The 18,103-nt window shown below is 40.3% G+C and overlaps 1 protein-coding gene across 1 annotated transcript in view; it reads left to right on the forward strand.

Annotated features, from left to right (window-relative positions):
- The window catches only part of KCNK5 (potassium two pore domain channel subfamily K member 5), a 36,716-nt gene extending 18,953 nt beyond the window's left edge, over positions 1–17,763 (forward strand). The window contains exons 3-6 of the mRNA XM_028724403.2: positions 8,511–8,622; positions 10,573–10,739; positions 12,138–12,306; positions 13,822–17,763. Coding sequence (XP_028580236.2) covers positions 8,511–8,622; positions 10,573–10,739; positions 12,138–12,306; positions 13,822–14,639 — 1,266 coding nt within the window. The 3' untranslated portion in view covers positions 14,640–17,763. The remainder of the gene's footprint in view (positions 1–8,510; positions 8,623–10,572; positions 10,740–12,137; positions 12,307–13,821) is intronic.
- Positions 17,764–18,103: the final 340 nt, after the last annotated feature.

The raw sequence follows: 18,103 nt of genomic DNA on the forward strand, positions 1-18,103 counted from the left end.
AGGCAATAACAGATGAAAACCTGAATAAAGCCTTAGCAAATTTAAACAGCTATCAAAGAGTGCAAATAGTATTAACGTCTGTACTTTGAACACTCCCCGCTTTTCTCCCCCCTTGCTTCACTCTTGCTTGGGTGGAGCAGCAAAACTGGCAGCAATTCTTATATATCTCATAGATAGCTTAGTCTTCCAGAAACTGCAATAGTGTATAGGGTGGGAGTCAACATGCACCTCCTAATGCAGGTCCACTTCATGCGATGGACCTGTTTTTTCATGCATTTCAGAACTAGATGTCGGGTAGTGGTGCCACTTACAGCAGTAAAATCTGAATCCACTCCTCTGAAGGGAGGTGAACAATTTTCACAGCTATGTTTCAGTGTTTGCAATGAATACCTAGGTGCTAGAGAGGGCCACACACAGTGTAAGGAATACATAGTGTTTTGCAGGTGAAATTTGACTGTCCATCAGTGGTTGCTAGCCATGATGACCAAGTCACAGCTGGGGAGGGTCCTGCTTGCATAGGCATCTGGTTGGTCATTGTGAGAACAGAATGGGGGACTAGATGGGCCTTTGACCTGATCCAACAGGGGCCTTCTTACCTTATGTTTGTATCCTCCATTTCTAAGGGTCATGCTGTACGTAACTACTGTTTGGAAGTCAGCATTTTATGAATATAGATATGATCTGCCAGGACAATATGTGAACTTTCCCTAGTTTCCTGCTCTATTTGCCTGGCTCCCATTATGCCTTTGGGCTAATTCATAGTAAAGTTTCCCTATAAGAAATAAGCCAAAGCTCTTTTAAATTGTCTTCAGATGGAGTTAGCTAAATTTATGCTCAATTAATTTTATACTGCATCGCTCTGCCAATGAAGCAGAAGAGGGAGTGGGGTTCCAATCTCAAGAGTCTCATGCTCTTGCTATGAATCTTCTGAAAGGAAGTAAGTTATACACTATCTTCCTAATATATCAGCTAGGCTGGGCAAATGATTAAATTAGAAATAACATTTTGCTCCTTACATGTTTCTCATGAGTAAAGAGACCCATGTATTCAGATGTTTATGCCCCTGTCATTTTGGCAACATTACTAGTCAAGTGTATGATAACGCTTTGCGGGGAGATGGGTGATAAGATTGGATGTTGACAGAGTTATAAGTTGGTGATCCAGTTAGAGCTCCAAACGAAAGTAACTAGTCTTCATACCATATAGGACTTCCCATTGTTCTCATTTCAAAACATGATGCCAGACGACTGATTTATAGGGTGTGAGGGGTTCAGTTTAGCTACAGTGGTAAATGTGAAGTAGACTCCCACACCTAACGCATATGTTTCTCTGCCAAGAAGAGGGTAGAAACTTTGCAGGGGACCATGACATGGGCCATCAAGATTTGGGGGAAATTGAGTTTAGCAAACAGCCACTTGTGGCTGAAACAGATAGACAGGAAATGCTTCTCAAAACATTGCATCTTTGCTGCCTGAGGCAAAATGGGAAAGTAGCTGTAGCCTAACTTACCGGGGATCACATGGTGGTGGGTTCCAGCAAGATCTCTTGAGATTTCCTGAGAACCCTCGCAAGTTCTCACCAGAAGCCACTTCTCCAGCAGTGACGCCCCTTGGATTCTGCCTCCTAAGCCAGCTGCCTCAGTCCACCCCATGGGTGGGCCAGCCCTGGGAGCTGTAGCCCAGCTTCATCTGGCTGGGCCACAAGTTCCCCACCCCTACTCATGAGCCTGTTAAAATAATCCCTGCTGATATGGGAATTGGCATATGCAGCTACTTATCATCTCAGAGTATCCCTGGCTTTTGCATACGTATATATATATATGATTAATGACCCACTCTTCCTTCAATGCAAGTGCACATGAACGTTGATGCTGACTCATATCCTGGACTCTTTCACCCCTAAGCCCTTCAAATTTTGCTTTTCTATTAAGGTCAGTTAAATGAAAGTGTAAAATTCCCCACAGGTTGCAAACCTCTAGGGTGTTGCCTGCCAGCTTGAGACAATGCAATTCACCTGTTTGTTTTTCTCTCTCCCCCGAAGGTCACTGAGCATTCCCAGAAAAGTCAAGTATCAAATGGAATCTCAAATAATGTTACTAGGTGGGAAGTAAGAGGGAAGCAGAGAGTGATTTAACAGCCATCCTAAGTCAATTTCCTAGAGTCCCTGAGAGACTGCTGTGTCAAGTGCCTGAGGCTGCTTGTAAGAGTTGCTTGTTTGGCTGTTTGCTCCTGACCCTGGTCATGTGCCAGTAGGTTTCAAGCAGCTGGGGAGGCAGAGGCCAAGTGAACATTCATAACATTACCATTTATGTCTGAGATGGGAAATTGGGATGGGCAGTAACCAAAGGCCTGAGTGCTCATGATTTGGATGCACTCTGAGGAAGTCCTAATTCCTAGGAATGTATTTGTTACGCACACATTTGCACATACGCATCTGGCCTCCTATTCAGTGCTTGGAAAGGAGTTGACACCTTAAGTGACTGTTAAGAGAAGTGGTGCAGCTTATCTTCCAAGTTGCATGTGATCTGGTCATTTGCCCCTTTTTTGCAGCCTCTTTTCGCTCCGCACCAAAGTTCTTTGCTTCAGCCTCTTTCCACCCTTTCTCTAGCGTCAAAATGCTGTGTTTATAAAATTTCTGGTTACAAACTTATCTGGGGAAAACGGAAAGAAGAGGAGAATCCCCTTTCTTGTGTGTGAAGAAGTTTCTGTCTCCAGACTGCTGGTCTGTGTTGCTGTTTTTATGTAGACCCATGTGATTCTGTTTTATCCAACCTCTGGGTCTCCTTTCTTGTTTGTTGCCTTGATCTCTCCTCCTTCTCTCCAAAGGGCTAGTGATGAAGTCAAAGGCAGGACTGCAGGGAGAGCAGCTGGAGGGCTTATTGTCTCCTACTATTTTGCTCTGTTGCTGCTGGCTTCTGTTAAAATAAAAAACCGCTGAAAGAGGAACAGTGATATGAAGTTTCATCTGATTATAAATTCAAACCCCATGCTCCTGGGCTGTTTTGTTGTGATTGGCTAAATCGTTGGTATTTTGTGTGTTCCTGTGATTAGATAACAGATCCACAGACATTCCACTATTTTGAAAGAAATTACATAAGGGGCCTGGAAGCAGGCATTAAATGCAGATTCTCATTTCTAAAATTTGAGTGCTTCATCAAATAAGGAAAATAATAGCACAATTGGGTCACATAGGACAAATACATATAACATGGATAATGACATATAAAAAGATACATATAAAAAAGCAAACATTAAAAACAAGTGACATTTTACTCAAAATTACTGGTGTTATTTTCTTTTTTATTAACAACTATACTTACTGAAATCACATGCAAAAATTGCATTCCTGGGTAGGCTTGCTGAAACAATTTTTTTTTTTAGCAGATGCCAAAAAATGCAGTAAAAGTTCCTGTCTAATATTAATGGGCAGGGAGTTCCAAGTGTTGGGTGCTTCCATATGAAAAGATAGATTTCTTGCAACTGCAGAACAAACCTTTTGTGGCACTAGAGAGGCAATGTGTTCCTGGTTAGTTAGCATTGACCACAGGACCAGAAATCATTGCCATTTCTCTAACTCAGCTACTTTTGGCATCATCACACTGACTGCCTGGTCCCTAATTGGCTAGGACCACTGAAGTGGATATCAGAGCAGAGAAATGGTACTGAATTATTTGCAGTCCAGGGGGAAAAATAGCTGTGAACAATGCTAGGGAACCTCCACCCATAAAAATAAGCAGGTTTGGGGCAATATTTTGAACCCCTCAAAGGCTCATTTGCCCTGAAAATATTTCTAGGCTAACATTTCAACACATCCCTATCTGAAAACTGTATAGCCTTTATATTGCAAGGTGTTCAGTCTAGCTCTTTACTAGAGCTTAATTTTGTCACTGCCTGTGTTGCTATTCCTGCTTGTGTTGACTTGTAAACAGCCTTGTGCCAAGGTGTATAAGCATCATCTGATGAAACCTATTGCAGCAAAACAAGTTTTATATGGCCATAATCTTCTGCTTTATCTGAACAGATAAGAATTGTGACTGCGCTAGCATACCTTCCGATAATATTGTGCAGTTGTAAAAAAACACCAAGCTGTTTTATAAGGCTTTAGCTGGACTCGGGAGCTGCCATTTTGTCAGGGAATCAGGTGATTCCTTCGCAGTGTCGAAATTTTTCAGGCGTGCTTCTAGCCTTTATGATTGAAGAGAAGCTGAGGAATCTGGAAGCATTTCTTTGAAGCCTCAGGAGCAGCTGAAAAACTGGGCAGTGCTTCTAATATGCATATGTTGGTGCTTCAGCTCTGCCTTTCTCCAACCCCTTGAGGCTCTTTATTCTGAAACTTTTAAAGCAACCTTTCGCAGGCAAATTTAAGAAAATCTGAAACACGACGCTTGCTAGTTAAATTGTTTGAATGACCCAAATATTATTTACTTCAGTGTGTTGTGGAATGTCTTCAGCTCAGAGTTGTCACTTTCTTTTTATACCATGCAACAATATTCACTTCTTTCCGGCCTCGTGATTCCTTTATTTTTAATCTCAGTTGTGTAAGTTGTGTCTGCTTCAAGGTTGTACATGTATCCTAAGGCATTGTAAGCAACAATTAACATAGCTGAGGTGAGATTGTAATTTTGGAAGAGATCCCTGTTGTTTCTGTGCTCTTAGAACTATAATTTATTTGTTTAAAACTTAACCCCTGTTTCCTTAAAGGCTTAGGGTGGATAACAGCAATTTTAAAGTTTGAGGAACTCGAATTGCAGGAGCCATGTGACTAAGCTTTGTGGGTAGGTTACCATGTGCCTTTAAACGTGAGTTGTGTGTATGGCTTCTAGCTATATGCTGGCAAGCATAGCAGTTTTGCTTCATGTTCCTCTAGTCTAGTACCTAATTACTTAAAGGCTGGAGCAGATGGGGCTCATCATCTATGAGAAGGAAAACTCTGGTTCCTAAACCTCTGTTGCCTTGAGAGATATCTTTGGGAGAAGAAAATGCTAAGGAGCCTACACCAATCCAGAATGGAGTCCCTAAGACAGCTGGATGGCACCTCGTACACCAGCAACTCCTGCAGCCAAGCTGATACCAAACATATTGCTCGCAGGGGGTTCATGTCAGTGCTGCTAACACAGTGGTTTGTCTTCTTCCCTGGAGGCACACTCTTGAGATCAATGAATGGCAACCACCACTACTACAACAATAGGAGTTGGCACAAAATATGGCCCACGTACTGAATTACGCTGAAGAGAATCGGAAGAAATTATGAAATAAAAGCAGGTTTCCAATTATTTAGGAAAAATCCTACACACATGCATGTATGCAATGTATGCAAAAAAACAACCTTAACAGAAACAAGACTTGCAAGTTTCCATTTTTAAATAAAAATTGAATGCCTTTAGGATAAAACTCTAGATACCCTGATAATAACTAAGCACTCTCAAAAAGACAAACAAACAGGACAATGCCTGCTCTGTGTCATGCCACTTCAGTTCCAGAAGTGGCCTGAATTTTTAGGGCTAGATTGTGTATTTTGAAATGAACTCCATATTGCTTCAGTTCCATGTTGAGATTTATTATAGCCAAAAGACATGAGGAAAAGAATGAAAGTGGTGTCAAGCAAGGCCATAGCTCATCCTAGGAAAAAGCATGCCAATGGGGACAAGAGGGAGGTGCAGCTTTGGCAGAAGAACAGCTGTGAGCGCGAACTTGTGAAATGTTGACACAGCAATGAGAGGAGTTGGCCCTGTAGCTTCTCAGGATATGAACTGTATTGATATGCTCTTCCTCTCCATCTGCTGATTTATGCCTCCCGCCTCTTTACCCTGAAACACAAGCACTTGAAGATTGTGTCTGCTATTTCATATATGAGGAATAGGAGAAAGCCAATTTTGAAGAAGTTGTATTAACCATCACCTGTTAATGCTGTCATAAATCTAATTAATTTTGAGGGGAGGAGGAGGTGCCTCAGTTTAACAGCAACATATCCAAAATTCTGTGAGCCCAGTAGTTTTGGGTGGCCTGTTGTAAGATTGAAACTTCACAGTGTAGTCATCTTTATGTGAGAGGAAGAAGAAACTATTATGCATGTGTTGCTTCACTGACTCTTTGAATTGCAGACAAGGGTATAGATTGAAATGCATAATTGAACAGAGATTGTGGTTAATGAAGTTATCTGCATAAGACTTAGCATATTGGGCTGTTTCAGACATTGTCATAAACCATTGTTTTACATGACAGAATTGAGCCACATTGACCCTTATGCTTGTCCCCTCCCCTCTCTCCCTCTGGCACAGTCATATGAATATTTCACTTCTGTTTTTTATTATGATTATTAAGCACAGCTGCTTGTTTTGACCAGCCCAACAAACCATGCTTAATCTTAACTGGTTTTCTGTGCAACAAGCCAAATTTAAGCCATGGTTAAGAAGCTGCCTTGTATTTTTTTAAACAAACCATAGTTAAGGTTAGCCACAATTTAGGGTTTGGATGTTACATAAACTGAGGTCAATCAAAAAATGGAAGTGAAAGCTTCCACTCTCCCCTTTGCAACCCTGTCAGAGGAGAGGAGTAGTGGATGAGACCACGGTTTATTATGTAACAATAAATCATGGTTTATCATGACATCCAGGATGGCCCAACCAGCATAAGGCACAGTGGCATTCAGATTCTTTGATTTTACTGTGGGAGTCTGAGGTCATGAAATATCACTTGGCCTTAAGAGAGGAGTGACGGGGAGAGATAATGGAATTGCTACACCTCTTCCTAAAAGGGCTCTGGGCAGTTCAATCAGTCCACTCAGTTGTGTGGAGCCCATGCTGTGCAGCAGTGCTGCATGCTTTTCTGATAACTTAAATCATACCCATGCAAACCAATTTTGTTCTGGCATTTTAGAGACCACATAGTGAAAATCGCCAAAGTCATGCCACAAATGGCTTGCCTCATTAGACCATGCTCCCAGTGGTTGCGTTCCACTAGTTTTCTGAGTGCAGCCTTAACTGATTGTGGAAATAGCCTCTTAGCTGGGTCAGCAGTTTCGTCCTGATCTTAACTTTGTTTATATCTTCTTTTTCTTCGTCTTCTTGTGTTATAAATACAACGTATGTGCTCATTTTGCTATTGGGTCCTTACCTGCTGGGCAAAAGGCTACTTACAGTTGTCAGGTATATGCATGACATGGGGCAAGTTTTGACATAATTTCATGCATGTGAAGTTCAGTATATTCTCCATTTCTGAAGGCTACCATTGTTTCTGAGGTATACACTAAATACATGCACTCAGTTTTGCTCTTTTTATCAGTAGGTTGACAGTGATTTCTCTGGAATTCAGCAAAAGCAAGGGCGTTTCTTCACTTATGGGGAAGTGTGAGAGTCCTAGTGATGTCAGAGACAGTTTGTACTGTGAGACACTAGGTGTTATGTGAATATGCAGATGCTGAGGTTGGCCATACAATCCCCACCTTAATATTACCGTAAATCATCCCTTTAAGGCCCCAGGCTCCTGACATCTTTCTCCCTCATCCCTGAAAGGAAAATCTGAAGGGATTGCAAAATTCCTCTTCAATTCCCTTAAGTAGTTTTGGTTTTAAAGTTTTGTTTTAAGAAAAACAAAATTATTGGTTCGTTGGCTCCAATCAATGCATATCTCTTGCTGGGATCAATATATGCAATCTACAATGGACCAATAAAAAAGGTTGGAAGTGCAGTGTGTCCCAAAGTAATGCCTACAGAAAGTCAAGGTCACCCTTGTTAAAAACTGCTGTACTTGGAGAAATGTTTAAAAAAATGAAATGCTTAAGTCGCAGGAATGGGCTCACTTGCCACAAAATGCCCAAAATAAATATTTAGTGTTCAAATTGGGACAGCAAGTCTGAAAGTTTCTTTGCACTCAGTTCCCTTTCTCAGTTAGCCCTGATAGCATGAAATTCATTTAGGAAATGAGGCAAAGAAAAATAAACTGAAAAGCCTGGTTTCATGGAGGCTTGCCTGAGCACAGCAAGTGTACAAGCACTCCACTGTGCTTGTACTGTTTTCATTTGAACAGCTTTGCCAAAAGACTCCATTCACCATGCTTACGCTCTGGCCTTGATAAGACCCAAAACAACATTGCGTGTTCTTTAAAGCAACACCAAGAAATAATTCTCAAATTCAGTTTATCGCTTACTGCATTTGAAAACTGGACTATAGACTATCCCAAGTGTTTTTATGACTTCAGAATCTAATACAAAAGATAGCTCTACAGCTTTGAATAGTTACTCTTTTAATTCCAATTACTTCCAAAATCTACAGCTATTAAATACTATAGGGTTTTGAAAAATATTATAAGCTGGGAGGTACTAGATTTTCTTGCCAATCTTAAAATTATCACTGATAAATTGATAAAATTGAACATGTGTGAATGGGGTAAAATATATTTCGAAGACTGCATTTTATTTTCGTAATGGAAAAAATATTTTTGTAATGGAAGAATGACTTGTCTTGTTTAACTCTCTGGGTGCATTTTGAGTGACCGCTGTCATTTTTTCTATAGGTGGTATCAGAAGCTGCTGGACAAGGGGTTTCTATTGATGCCAATGACACCTTCAACTACTGGAACTGGCCTAATGCTGTCATCTTTGCTGCTACTGTGATTACAACCATTGGTGAGTATATGGCTTGCTCTTGCTTTCTGAATATTCTCCTTCTTAAACCTCTGGTGAGCAAAGAATGCATAAGTCCCCCATGACATTGTTGCGAAGAAGATGGTAAAATGTGGGTTGAGTGAGGTAACTGTTAGGTGGATTTGTAGCTGGTTGACTGACCAAACCCAAAGAGTTCTCACTAATGGTTCCACATCATCCTGGAAAAAATAGACAATTTGGGTGACTGAAGGTTCTGTTCTGACCCCATTGGTGTTCAATATCTTTATAAATGACTTGGATGAAGGAATTGAAGGGATGCTCATCATATTTGCAGATGACAGCAAACTGGGAGGGGTAACCAATGGTGCAGAAGACAGAATAGGCATTCAAGAGGACCTTAACCAATTGGAGAACTGGACCTGAACTAACAAAATGAATTTCAGTAGGGACAAATGTCAGGTTTTTCCCTTAGGCAGGGATAACCAGCTGCACAAATATAAGATGGGGAACACGTGGATTGCCAGCAGTACATGTGAAAAGGAACAAGGGGTCTTAGTAGACCACAAGCTTAACATGAGTCAACAGTGTGATGCAGCAGCAAAAAGAAGAAGCTATTGCTATTCTAGGCTGCATCAGTGGAAGCCACAATCACAGTCATAGTCCTGCTCTATTCTGCCATGGTTAGATCACACCTAGAGTATTGTGTCGAGTTCTGGGTACCACAATTTTGAGTCACAAAAGTGATTCAAAGCGACTAACATGAGTTGCCACAATCAAACCAATAAAAAGCTTTATGTATTATTTGTGCCTCATTCCCAAGCTAGAGAGAGAATGAAAGAAAACAGTGTTAAAGGGTTTATTTACGCTGCTTTTTGTTTTGCAAAATTTTTCATGTTGTTAAAAAAAATCTTGTAAGATGTAGGAAAACATCAGAGCCACAGTCTGTTTGTTTGTCTTGAGAAAGAACATGCTTAGTGTTAGAAAACATACTGACCAGAGTAGGTGGGCAAGGGGAGGTAGAAACCTTACTGCATAACCAAATAAAGCACTATGTTCGACTTGTTACCATTATTTAAAATAATTTGAAACTTGACATTCTTTCCTCCTCCCCCTGCCCAGAAAAACTTTGTATAAACAGTTCAAGAAAGCAAAAACTGGTTTAAACTTGAATATTCTTATTGACTTACAACAAGGGCTCTGCTCTCCCTAGGTCCTTGTTTGGCGTATTTTCAGCCATGAGGACTGAAAGCATAAGAGAGTTGTTTTTGTCTCTCTCTCTCTTTCAGTGGCAGGTGGCTGAGCAATTTGGTATATGCCATATAGTATTTAATAAAGTTTGGTTTCAGTTTTCGTGGCGTATGTAACCTGTCTGAATCCTGAAACAGAATATCTTCTGATCCCATCTTCATAACAATGTAGAACAGCACAGAACAGAGGTGGTTGCACAGAGCAACAGCTAAGTGAGGTGGTTCCTCCACCAGCATTGCAGATCAATCATGAGATGACAGCCTGGCAAATACAATGTCTTGTTCAGTATTCAGCTGCATGGTTACTGGCTGGCTTCTGAAATTTCACTGTCTATCCACTCATTTTCAAACGTCTTTGTTAAGGGCCGAAAACTTTGCTTGTATTAAACCAGAAAGCAAAGAATCTTAGGACTCAGAATTCTGAGGCCAGCTTCTGCGGATGCAATGTGTAATCACAGAATCTTTAGCCCAGTTCATATCCTATTACTGTTTGCAGTGAGTGCCCATGTGTGTCCGATACGTATATGCAGGCTATGATAATACTGACTCGTGACTTACTAAATGATCATATGTTACACAGTAGAGGCAAGTAAAAATCTTGCAGAACGTCAGACCCAAAACTGTCATGTGTGAGCAAGCTCAAAAACTTTCACAGAGAAGAAATTATTATTGTTTGGTGCTCGAAAATGGCATAGGTAACTTTTAATACAATGTTCTTTTTCAGGATATGGAAATGTTGCTCCGAAGACTGCAGCTGGACGACTTTTCTGTATATTTTATGGACTCTTTGGTGTTCCTCTCTGCTTAACATGGATCAGTGCTTTGGGGAAGTTTTTTGGAGGACGTGCCAAGAGGCTGGGCCAGTTCCTGACAAAGAGAGGAGTAAGCCTGGTACGAAATGAATTTCTGATGATCTTACTGCCGGCACAGGATGCATGGAACTCTGAAGACCTTTAAAATCAGTCTATGAGACAAATGATGCAGAAAACATTTCCTTTATTTTAAAGTAACTCAGATGCAACTGATCACCTTTCCTTACTGATAACAATATTGATGCATGCCAGAACTGTTTGCAGTATAAATTAGTACTGGACAGAATTAAAACCAAGGCAGCTAAGCAGCTTGAAATTTTAGTACAAATTCCTATGCATGAGCTACACAAAAAATAAAAAGGCTATGTATAGGAAAATTACCCATAATTCACATATCAGCATATCAGAAACAATTTTAGATGATTGGGGATGTGAATTTCCCACCTTGGTAGCTATTCCCAGCCTTCCATTCTGCCCCAACTTTCCTTCTTTCCTCTGTTCCCTACTTTCTTGGTGCATCCTAAAGTCTTAAAACTGTCCATACATTGCAGCTAGAATACATTGCCCTGATTCTTCTCGTAAATTCTAAATAAGGGCCAATAAAAAAGAGTTCAGAACCAGAACTGTCACTGGCTTCCTATTGTTGCTTAGCAAAGAATCTGAATGAGTGGCATATGCTTCAGAATGTAAAAGGTTGGAACCCTGTCCAGATCTGTTAAAATGATAATTCCTTGCCCTTTGTACCATCATGTCTCACAGTATTTCTGTACTCTTCTGTTTCCCTCTAAACTCCCTGTTTTGAGGGGCTCAGGCTTATTTTAGTTGAAGAAATACATTATGTTCTTGTAGGATTGAGCAATCCCGTCTTTCTGCTAGATGGGGTTTCTTTTGGTTTGTTCGTTTCCCTCTTTCTTGGGTGCTGGGTGAATCTTCATTGGCTGGAAAGAACTTGCTAATGGTTTAAACTTCATCACATTGTGTCATATAGTTTTATTACAACACAGGTTTTGCACCGTGTATTTGCCATGTCTTTTTTTGCTCTGCTGAGGTATTTATGTAAAAGAACCTCCATCTCAAAAAATCTACAAGTTAGAAACTTGAGAGAGAATGGTAGTTACTAAGAGGTTTCTCTGATTTAACTGTTAAACTGTGGGGCTGGTTCCACACAAATGCTTCACAAAGCAAAAATGCTATGGGAAAATCCATGGTATGATGGCTTTATGCCAAGATGCTTCTTGTTTTACCAGCAAGAAAACAGAAGAAGAAGAAAACATGTCAGGAAATAACCAAAAATTCAAATGAACCTGCATTTTACTCATTTACTTCCTATATTTACTTCCTTCAGTTTGGCTACAGTTGCTATATTCTTGCCACAGGATAGACAGTTGCTGTGGTTTTGTTTCGTTAATGCAAAATGCACAAGAAGAGAACAAAATGATTTATCTTTATCTCCCCCCCTTTTTTTCATTTATTGCAGAGAAAAGCACAAATTACATGCACTGCTATTTTCATCCTTTGGGGAGTCCTGATCCACCTGGTTCTTCCTCCCTTTGTCTTTATGGTGACTGAAGGCTGGGATTATATTGAAGGTCTCTACTTCTCATTCATCACTATTACCACCATAGGATTTGGAGACTACGTTGCTGGTCAGTAACAATTCATGTCACCCTGGCAGCTAATTAACATTAATGCTTTGCACGTTTGCAGCACTTCTTAACACAACCGCCAACCGCAAAGTCAATGTGCGGAGTTGCAAGAGTCATTTCCTATATAAGTGACCACTTTTTATTGGCATTGGAATTGCCAGTTCTGCAAAGAAGAAAAATCACGCGGGCTGTCATGTGGGTGGTTCTTGGTTCCTGCACAACTGACATAAACAATCAGATTACATGTAAGCATTGGAAGGGCAAATTATTAAGCTGAGAACAGCGGTTGCAGTCTTTCTTTCTTTTTATCCCACAAGCAAGCGTATCTCATTGTGTGGTGACACATTGAGGGCCGCCTTTGTCATGAATGCGGGATCTTTTCCCCCTTGAGGCACTGGCAGCTCTTACATTACTGGGATCCCACCCCATTTAAAGAAGTATAGGCTCAGCCACGTGTTTGGCATTATGTTACTGTGTGAGGCTCAGTATTACTTGAAACATTGCTGCTGTGTATGGTTATGGTGCCATATTTGGTTCTGTTGCAATGTTTGCTTTAATGGATTGCTCTTGTATTTTATTGGTTGCATTTTGGGATTTGACTGACATTTTGCAAACCACCTGCTTTGTGAACTGAACAAATAAAATAAAGAATACTGGTGTGAGGAAGAATTTCACCCTGATTGGGGAGAGTAAAACACTAACCACAGCACTAACTCTTTGGTAATGCTACCACCACCCTTCCACTAAGCTAGTGAGATGCAGGGACTCGCCATTTCCTTCAGTTGTTTAATTTGAAAAATAAGGAAACAGCCAGCAGACCCACTTCAGTCACGCTGGGCGTAAAGTCCATCCATCCCCTCTTTCTTCCCAATGTACCCACTCAGTAGCTTGAGGGCAAGTATTTAGACATAAGGGGCAGGTACGAATGAATGGTCACAAATGCATGCCAAATCCCAAAAGCCATTTTATAGATACTTTTATTAAGAATAATAATTTAGACACTCTGCCTAGAAGGTTTCTGAATGACAGGTTGCTTCAGATAGCCAACCAGTAGGTCTGAAAGAAAGGCACCATTAACGCCTATTAGGGCTAGAAACTGGGCAGCCAATGTGTTATGTGATGAGGAGATTGCCTAGGTACTCATTGACAGACAAGATCCTGTACAAAGAAGGCTCCAGCTATGGAAACATCTGTCAGCATATATGTGCAGTTATTGGAATTTAAATATGTGACAAGTCTTTTTAATCTTGGATACTCGAAGTTTGCAGAACAGACTATTGAGGTTTGGCACAAAGGCTGACCCTGGTCCCAAAGTACCATATGACTATTTTAAGTTATGAGAGGTACTACAAATTAGACCCTACAATTAGTTGTTCACATTTTTAAAAATCTCCTTTTTAGTGGGTTGCAAGCACAACTTGCCTGTGTTTCTTGTGAAACATGAAAATGTCAATCTAATGATAAGGCATGTATGCATGGTCCTATAATTTTGTTTTCTGTTTTCCCCCCTTTCAGGTGTGAATCCAAATATGACCTACCATTCACTCTACAGATACTTTGTGGAGCTGTGGATCTACCTAGGCTTAGCATGGCTTTCTCTCTTTGTTAACTGGAAGGTCAGCATGTTTGTTGAGGTCCACAAAGCAATCAAGAAACGAAGGAAAAAAAGGAAGGAGTCCTTTGAGACCCACCCTCCTACAAAAAAGGCTCTTCAGATGTCTAACCCAAAAGATGTGAACATTTTCAGCTTCCTTTCCAAGAAGCAAGAGACTTACAATGATCTCATCAAGCAGATTGGAAAGAAGGGTCTGAAAACAAGCAATGACAAAATCCTAAATGGAGAGCCAGTGAAGCCAGCCTTGCAACATTCTAGCCAAGATGTCAAAGTGATGTACAAAAGGAGCAAGTTATTTGACTATGATGAGGTTTCTCTGGGACTCCAGAACTTTCATGTTATGAGGCATCTAACTGATAGGCGTATTGGGGAGAGCCCAATTGAGGGCAGTGGGTTTGTAAATCAACTGGATCGGATCAGTGAGGAAGAAGGAGAAGCATGGGACTCCAGGGACTATCGACCCCTGATCTTTGAAAATGCCAATATAACTTTTGTAAATGAAGATGAGGATGAAGAGGATATTTCAGATGATGAAGAAACTTCAAAGTCATCTATGGATGACAATCTTGCAGAGGAACCAGAGTCTCCAAAAAAACTGGTGACCTTTTCTTCCTCTGATGAATCTACGTTTACCAATAAGGATTTAGAGATATCTGTGCCTTATGAGCAGCTAATGAATGAATACAACATAGTGAATACTGCAAAAGCTGCAACGTGAACAACAGCTTTTTCTTTTTTGTTACTGGCTTCCTGAAGATCATTTAACACAGATTTGAGCAGATGAACATGCATGAGGAGGAAAAAGAGGAAGGTGTACCATGTTTGGCATTTTCTGCTGCCACCACCTCCTTGCATTAGCATACTGAAAGTGCTCAACAGCTGGATGTTATCTCTAGTTGTTTGTTACTCAGTTTGATTACTCACTGTGAAGTGACAATTCTAAAAACTTGAGGGTTCCTTTTCCCTTTGGGGAGTTGGTCGTGCTTGAAGTTAGGAAGAAAAGCCTAGAGTTATTGGGCCTATTCAGTATTTGATGAAGAATGACGTTCTGATTTTGAAATCAGACTGGTTTGGATTGATTGTATGTATGACATGGCTGGTTACTGCACTAACTCTTGATTTCTGAAAAACTGAATTCAGATCACATCTAGGCTCAGAGTGGAAAATGTTGATTGTTTCATGCAAGCTCAAAATCGCACAATGAAGCTCTCTTTCCATTCTCCTTCAAAGGGATGCTTTGAACCAGAAGGGCTGAGTATCTAAAGGTCAGAGTTGAGATACATTGGCAGTCCTGACTAGGGAACTTGAACAATAACTGTTCAAGTTATGCCAGTTCTGCTGAGTCATGAGCTGAAGGTCCATGAACAAAAGCACTAACTTAGACACAGAACCAATTTTATGGAGACATTATATCTTCTATTGTACAAGAAACTATCTGCAGTTAAACCTGGTTATAATGAAAAGTACATATGACTAATATTTAAAATTTAGTAACAGATTGGTGCGAGGAGATTGCAGGTGGCAGATTTAAAATGAAGAAAAGCACAGTGGCAAACAGTTTTGCATCAGAAGTGCCCTTCCATTGTCCATAGTCTACAGAAAATACTTGAATTTCATGTGCTCGTGTCTCCTAAGTGAAGTTTGGTGACACTGCCCTTTTGAATGACTGGTTTTTAGATATATAAAAAATGCAAAACACAGCCTGAATACCTTGATGTTTGTCTGAACAGCCAAAGAGCTGCTTTGTTATATTCATTGTCTCTCTGATTCTAAAACATTCCATTTTTCTCCACTCCATTTGATACTTTAGAGTTGATGCATATTTGTTATGGGCACACAATGTTGTTGGTTTTTCATATATTTCTGCTGTATTTCAACTGCTTTCTAAGTAAAATGAAATTGTTAACTAGCATTTGGGGAGAGTATGAGAAGACTTATAAAAGCAGCCAAAGCTGGATATCATGGCAAAGGGCTTTATCTGATAATTGGCTTTTTCATGGCAGAGAAATAACTAACTCAGTGGTTGGTATTCCTTTTTAAATTACATTATAAATCTTCGGAGCAGAGTTACAATGGTGAACAATCTAAGCAAGTGTTCTAGCCTAAGTGTTCTAGATCACAGTCCTAGAGATGTTTGAGGATCAGGTTGTGAGTCACTCCAGTGTAGATTTTAATTGTACTTCCTCCTGTTTTGATCTGAAATGGAAGAATTAGTGGATGATGAAAATCTTGGAGGGAGGATTTTTGAATCTGACATGGTAAGAAGGGCCAAGTGGAATTTTTGCAGTGCTGATCTTGAATGATTAGATATACTCAAACTTCTCTTTTTGACTATTGTTTGGCTTCTGAAGAGTGTGGAAGAGGTGTGTCGTATTCCCTTTTTAGAAAATGTCTGCAGAAGGACAGTTCAAAGGCATTAGCTGCAAAAGATGGTCTGTTCATTTCTGTTTGGAAATGTGTACTGTATATACAAGGAAGGTTGCAAGAGGAGAAAAGAAATAAGAAGGAACCCAAAACTTCTATTTTCTCACACTTTTCTAGACAGGAAATTGTTCAATTGGATTTGCCAGTGTTATCTTATGCATTATGTAATGTATAGCTGAAATAAGGCAGGAGGCTAGTGATGTTTCTCTTAGAGGCTTTGTGGCTACTTTTTAATAGTTAGACTGACCCTTTGCAGGCATGACTTATTTTTCCTCTGTAAAACAACATTTGGCATCAAACAGTTTCACAACTCCAAAAATGTCATCCTGCTGTTTTTATCAGTGACAGTGTTCCTCATATTAATAGCAGTTAATACACTAAGTACTGAACTGTGTCCCATTTTTGTTACAGAAGTGCAAATCATTTTTATGAAAATAACTTCATAATGTTGACATTGCAATCTGTTGTGTCTTCCATGAATGAATGACTTAAAGGTTTCTCTCTGTACTAAAAGAGGTACAGAACGGTGCACACTTCTTTTAGTGTCAAGATCAGTATAGGAACAGCCAAGAAACAACGTATAATTCCCTTGAAACATTACGTCTTCTTGGTGTGACTGTCGTGTTGTTTAGTGCATAGGCAGGCAGAAACAAAATGATAGGAACTTGAAGCTGAAGTCTCCATCTTAAGGCTCACCTGTACATCTACAGGTGAGCTTGTGTGTCCTGATGAAAACATAGGTACTGCTCTTTAGAAGTGATTAACACTTTCCTAGGAAATATTCCGCATTTTAGGAACTTTACCCACTTCCAAGGAAACCTTATCCTTGTTTTAAGTGAAGACATATTTGATAGATACAAAGACTTCAGTGTTCTGCCTAGTGCCTGGTTAAAATCAAAGTGGACATGTGAGAAACAGCTGGATCATCTGGTAGAATCTTACCTCTCAACAAATCCACCATGTGCCTTGCAGCGGGGGTTTTTTGGTCATAAAGTGGCCAGCCCAAAAGGCTATATGCATAACTTAATGGATCATGGTTTTTAGCTGCTGAAAGCTATTCATTTGCCCTTCACTGTTCTATGATTCTACCGGTTAGTTGTTGGTTTCTTTCTTTACCTAGCATTCATTAAACAATGGAGTCACCTTAGACCTACCAGAGGACTGGTTTGCCTTAGCACTCTCCTGGTCTGAAGTGCTGTCTTCCATGTTTAGTGGAGCTTCAGTCTTTTCAGTCTAAGTCCCTTTGAAGTGCCTTTGACTAGCTTGAATTCTCAGCCAAGTATTGAGAAGGATTTCCATAATGTGAAAATAAGCGAAAGTGTTAGGTTTGGAAACTTCTTCTCCTCCTCCGGCCTGAGAGCGGGGAATCTCCACTTTATGTTCATGTTATAGGTGTTTATGGAAGGGATTATTTTTTTTTTAAAGATAGCTGCTAACCTTCAAAAGCACCAGGGCATCAATCTTATGCATGTGTTTCAGTAGGGAAAGGGAGGAGTCTCCTTTCCACCTATCTCTACTAAGCTGTGGATCATGAAACCTTGGTACTGCTGCTTTACCTTTCACCCCACCGCTACTGTTGTCACTGGGCTCAGAACAACCCAGAATGCTGGCAATAGCTGCTAAGCTTCATAGTGTTATTGAAAGGAAATACAGTTCCATAAATTGGACCAAACAACCCACCAACTCTCCTTCTTTTTCCTTAACGGTGTATAGCAGTGGTTTTCAACCAGTGTGCCTTGAATGGTGGTCAGGGGTGCC

This window comes from Podarcis muralis, chromosome 3 (assembly GCF_964188315.1).
Source record: "Podarcis muralis chromosome 3, rPodMur119.hap1.1, whole genome shotgun sequence".
In the NCBI taxonomy this organism is placed as follows: Eukaryota; Metazoa; Chordata; class Lepidosauria; order Squamata; family Lacertidae; genus Podarcis; species Podarcis muralis.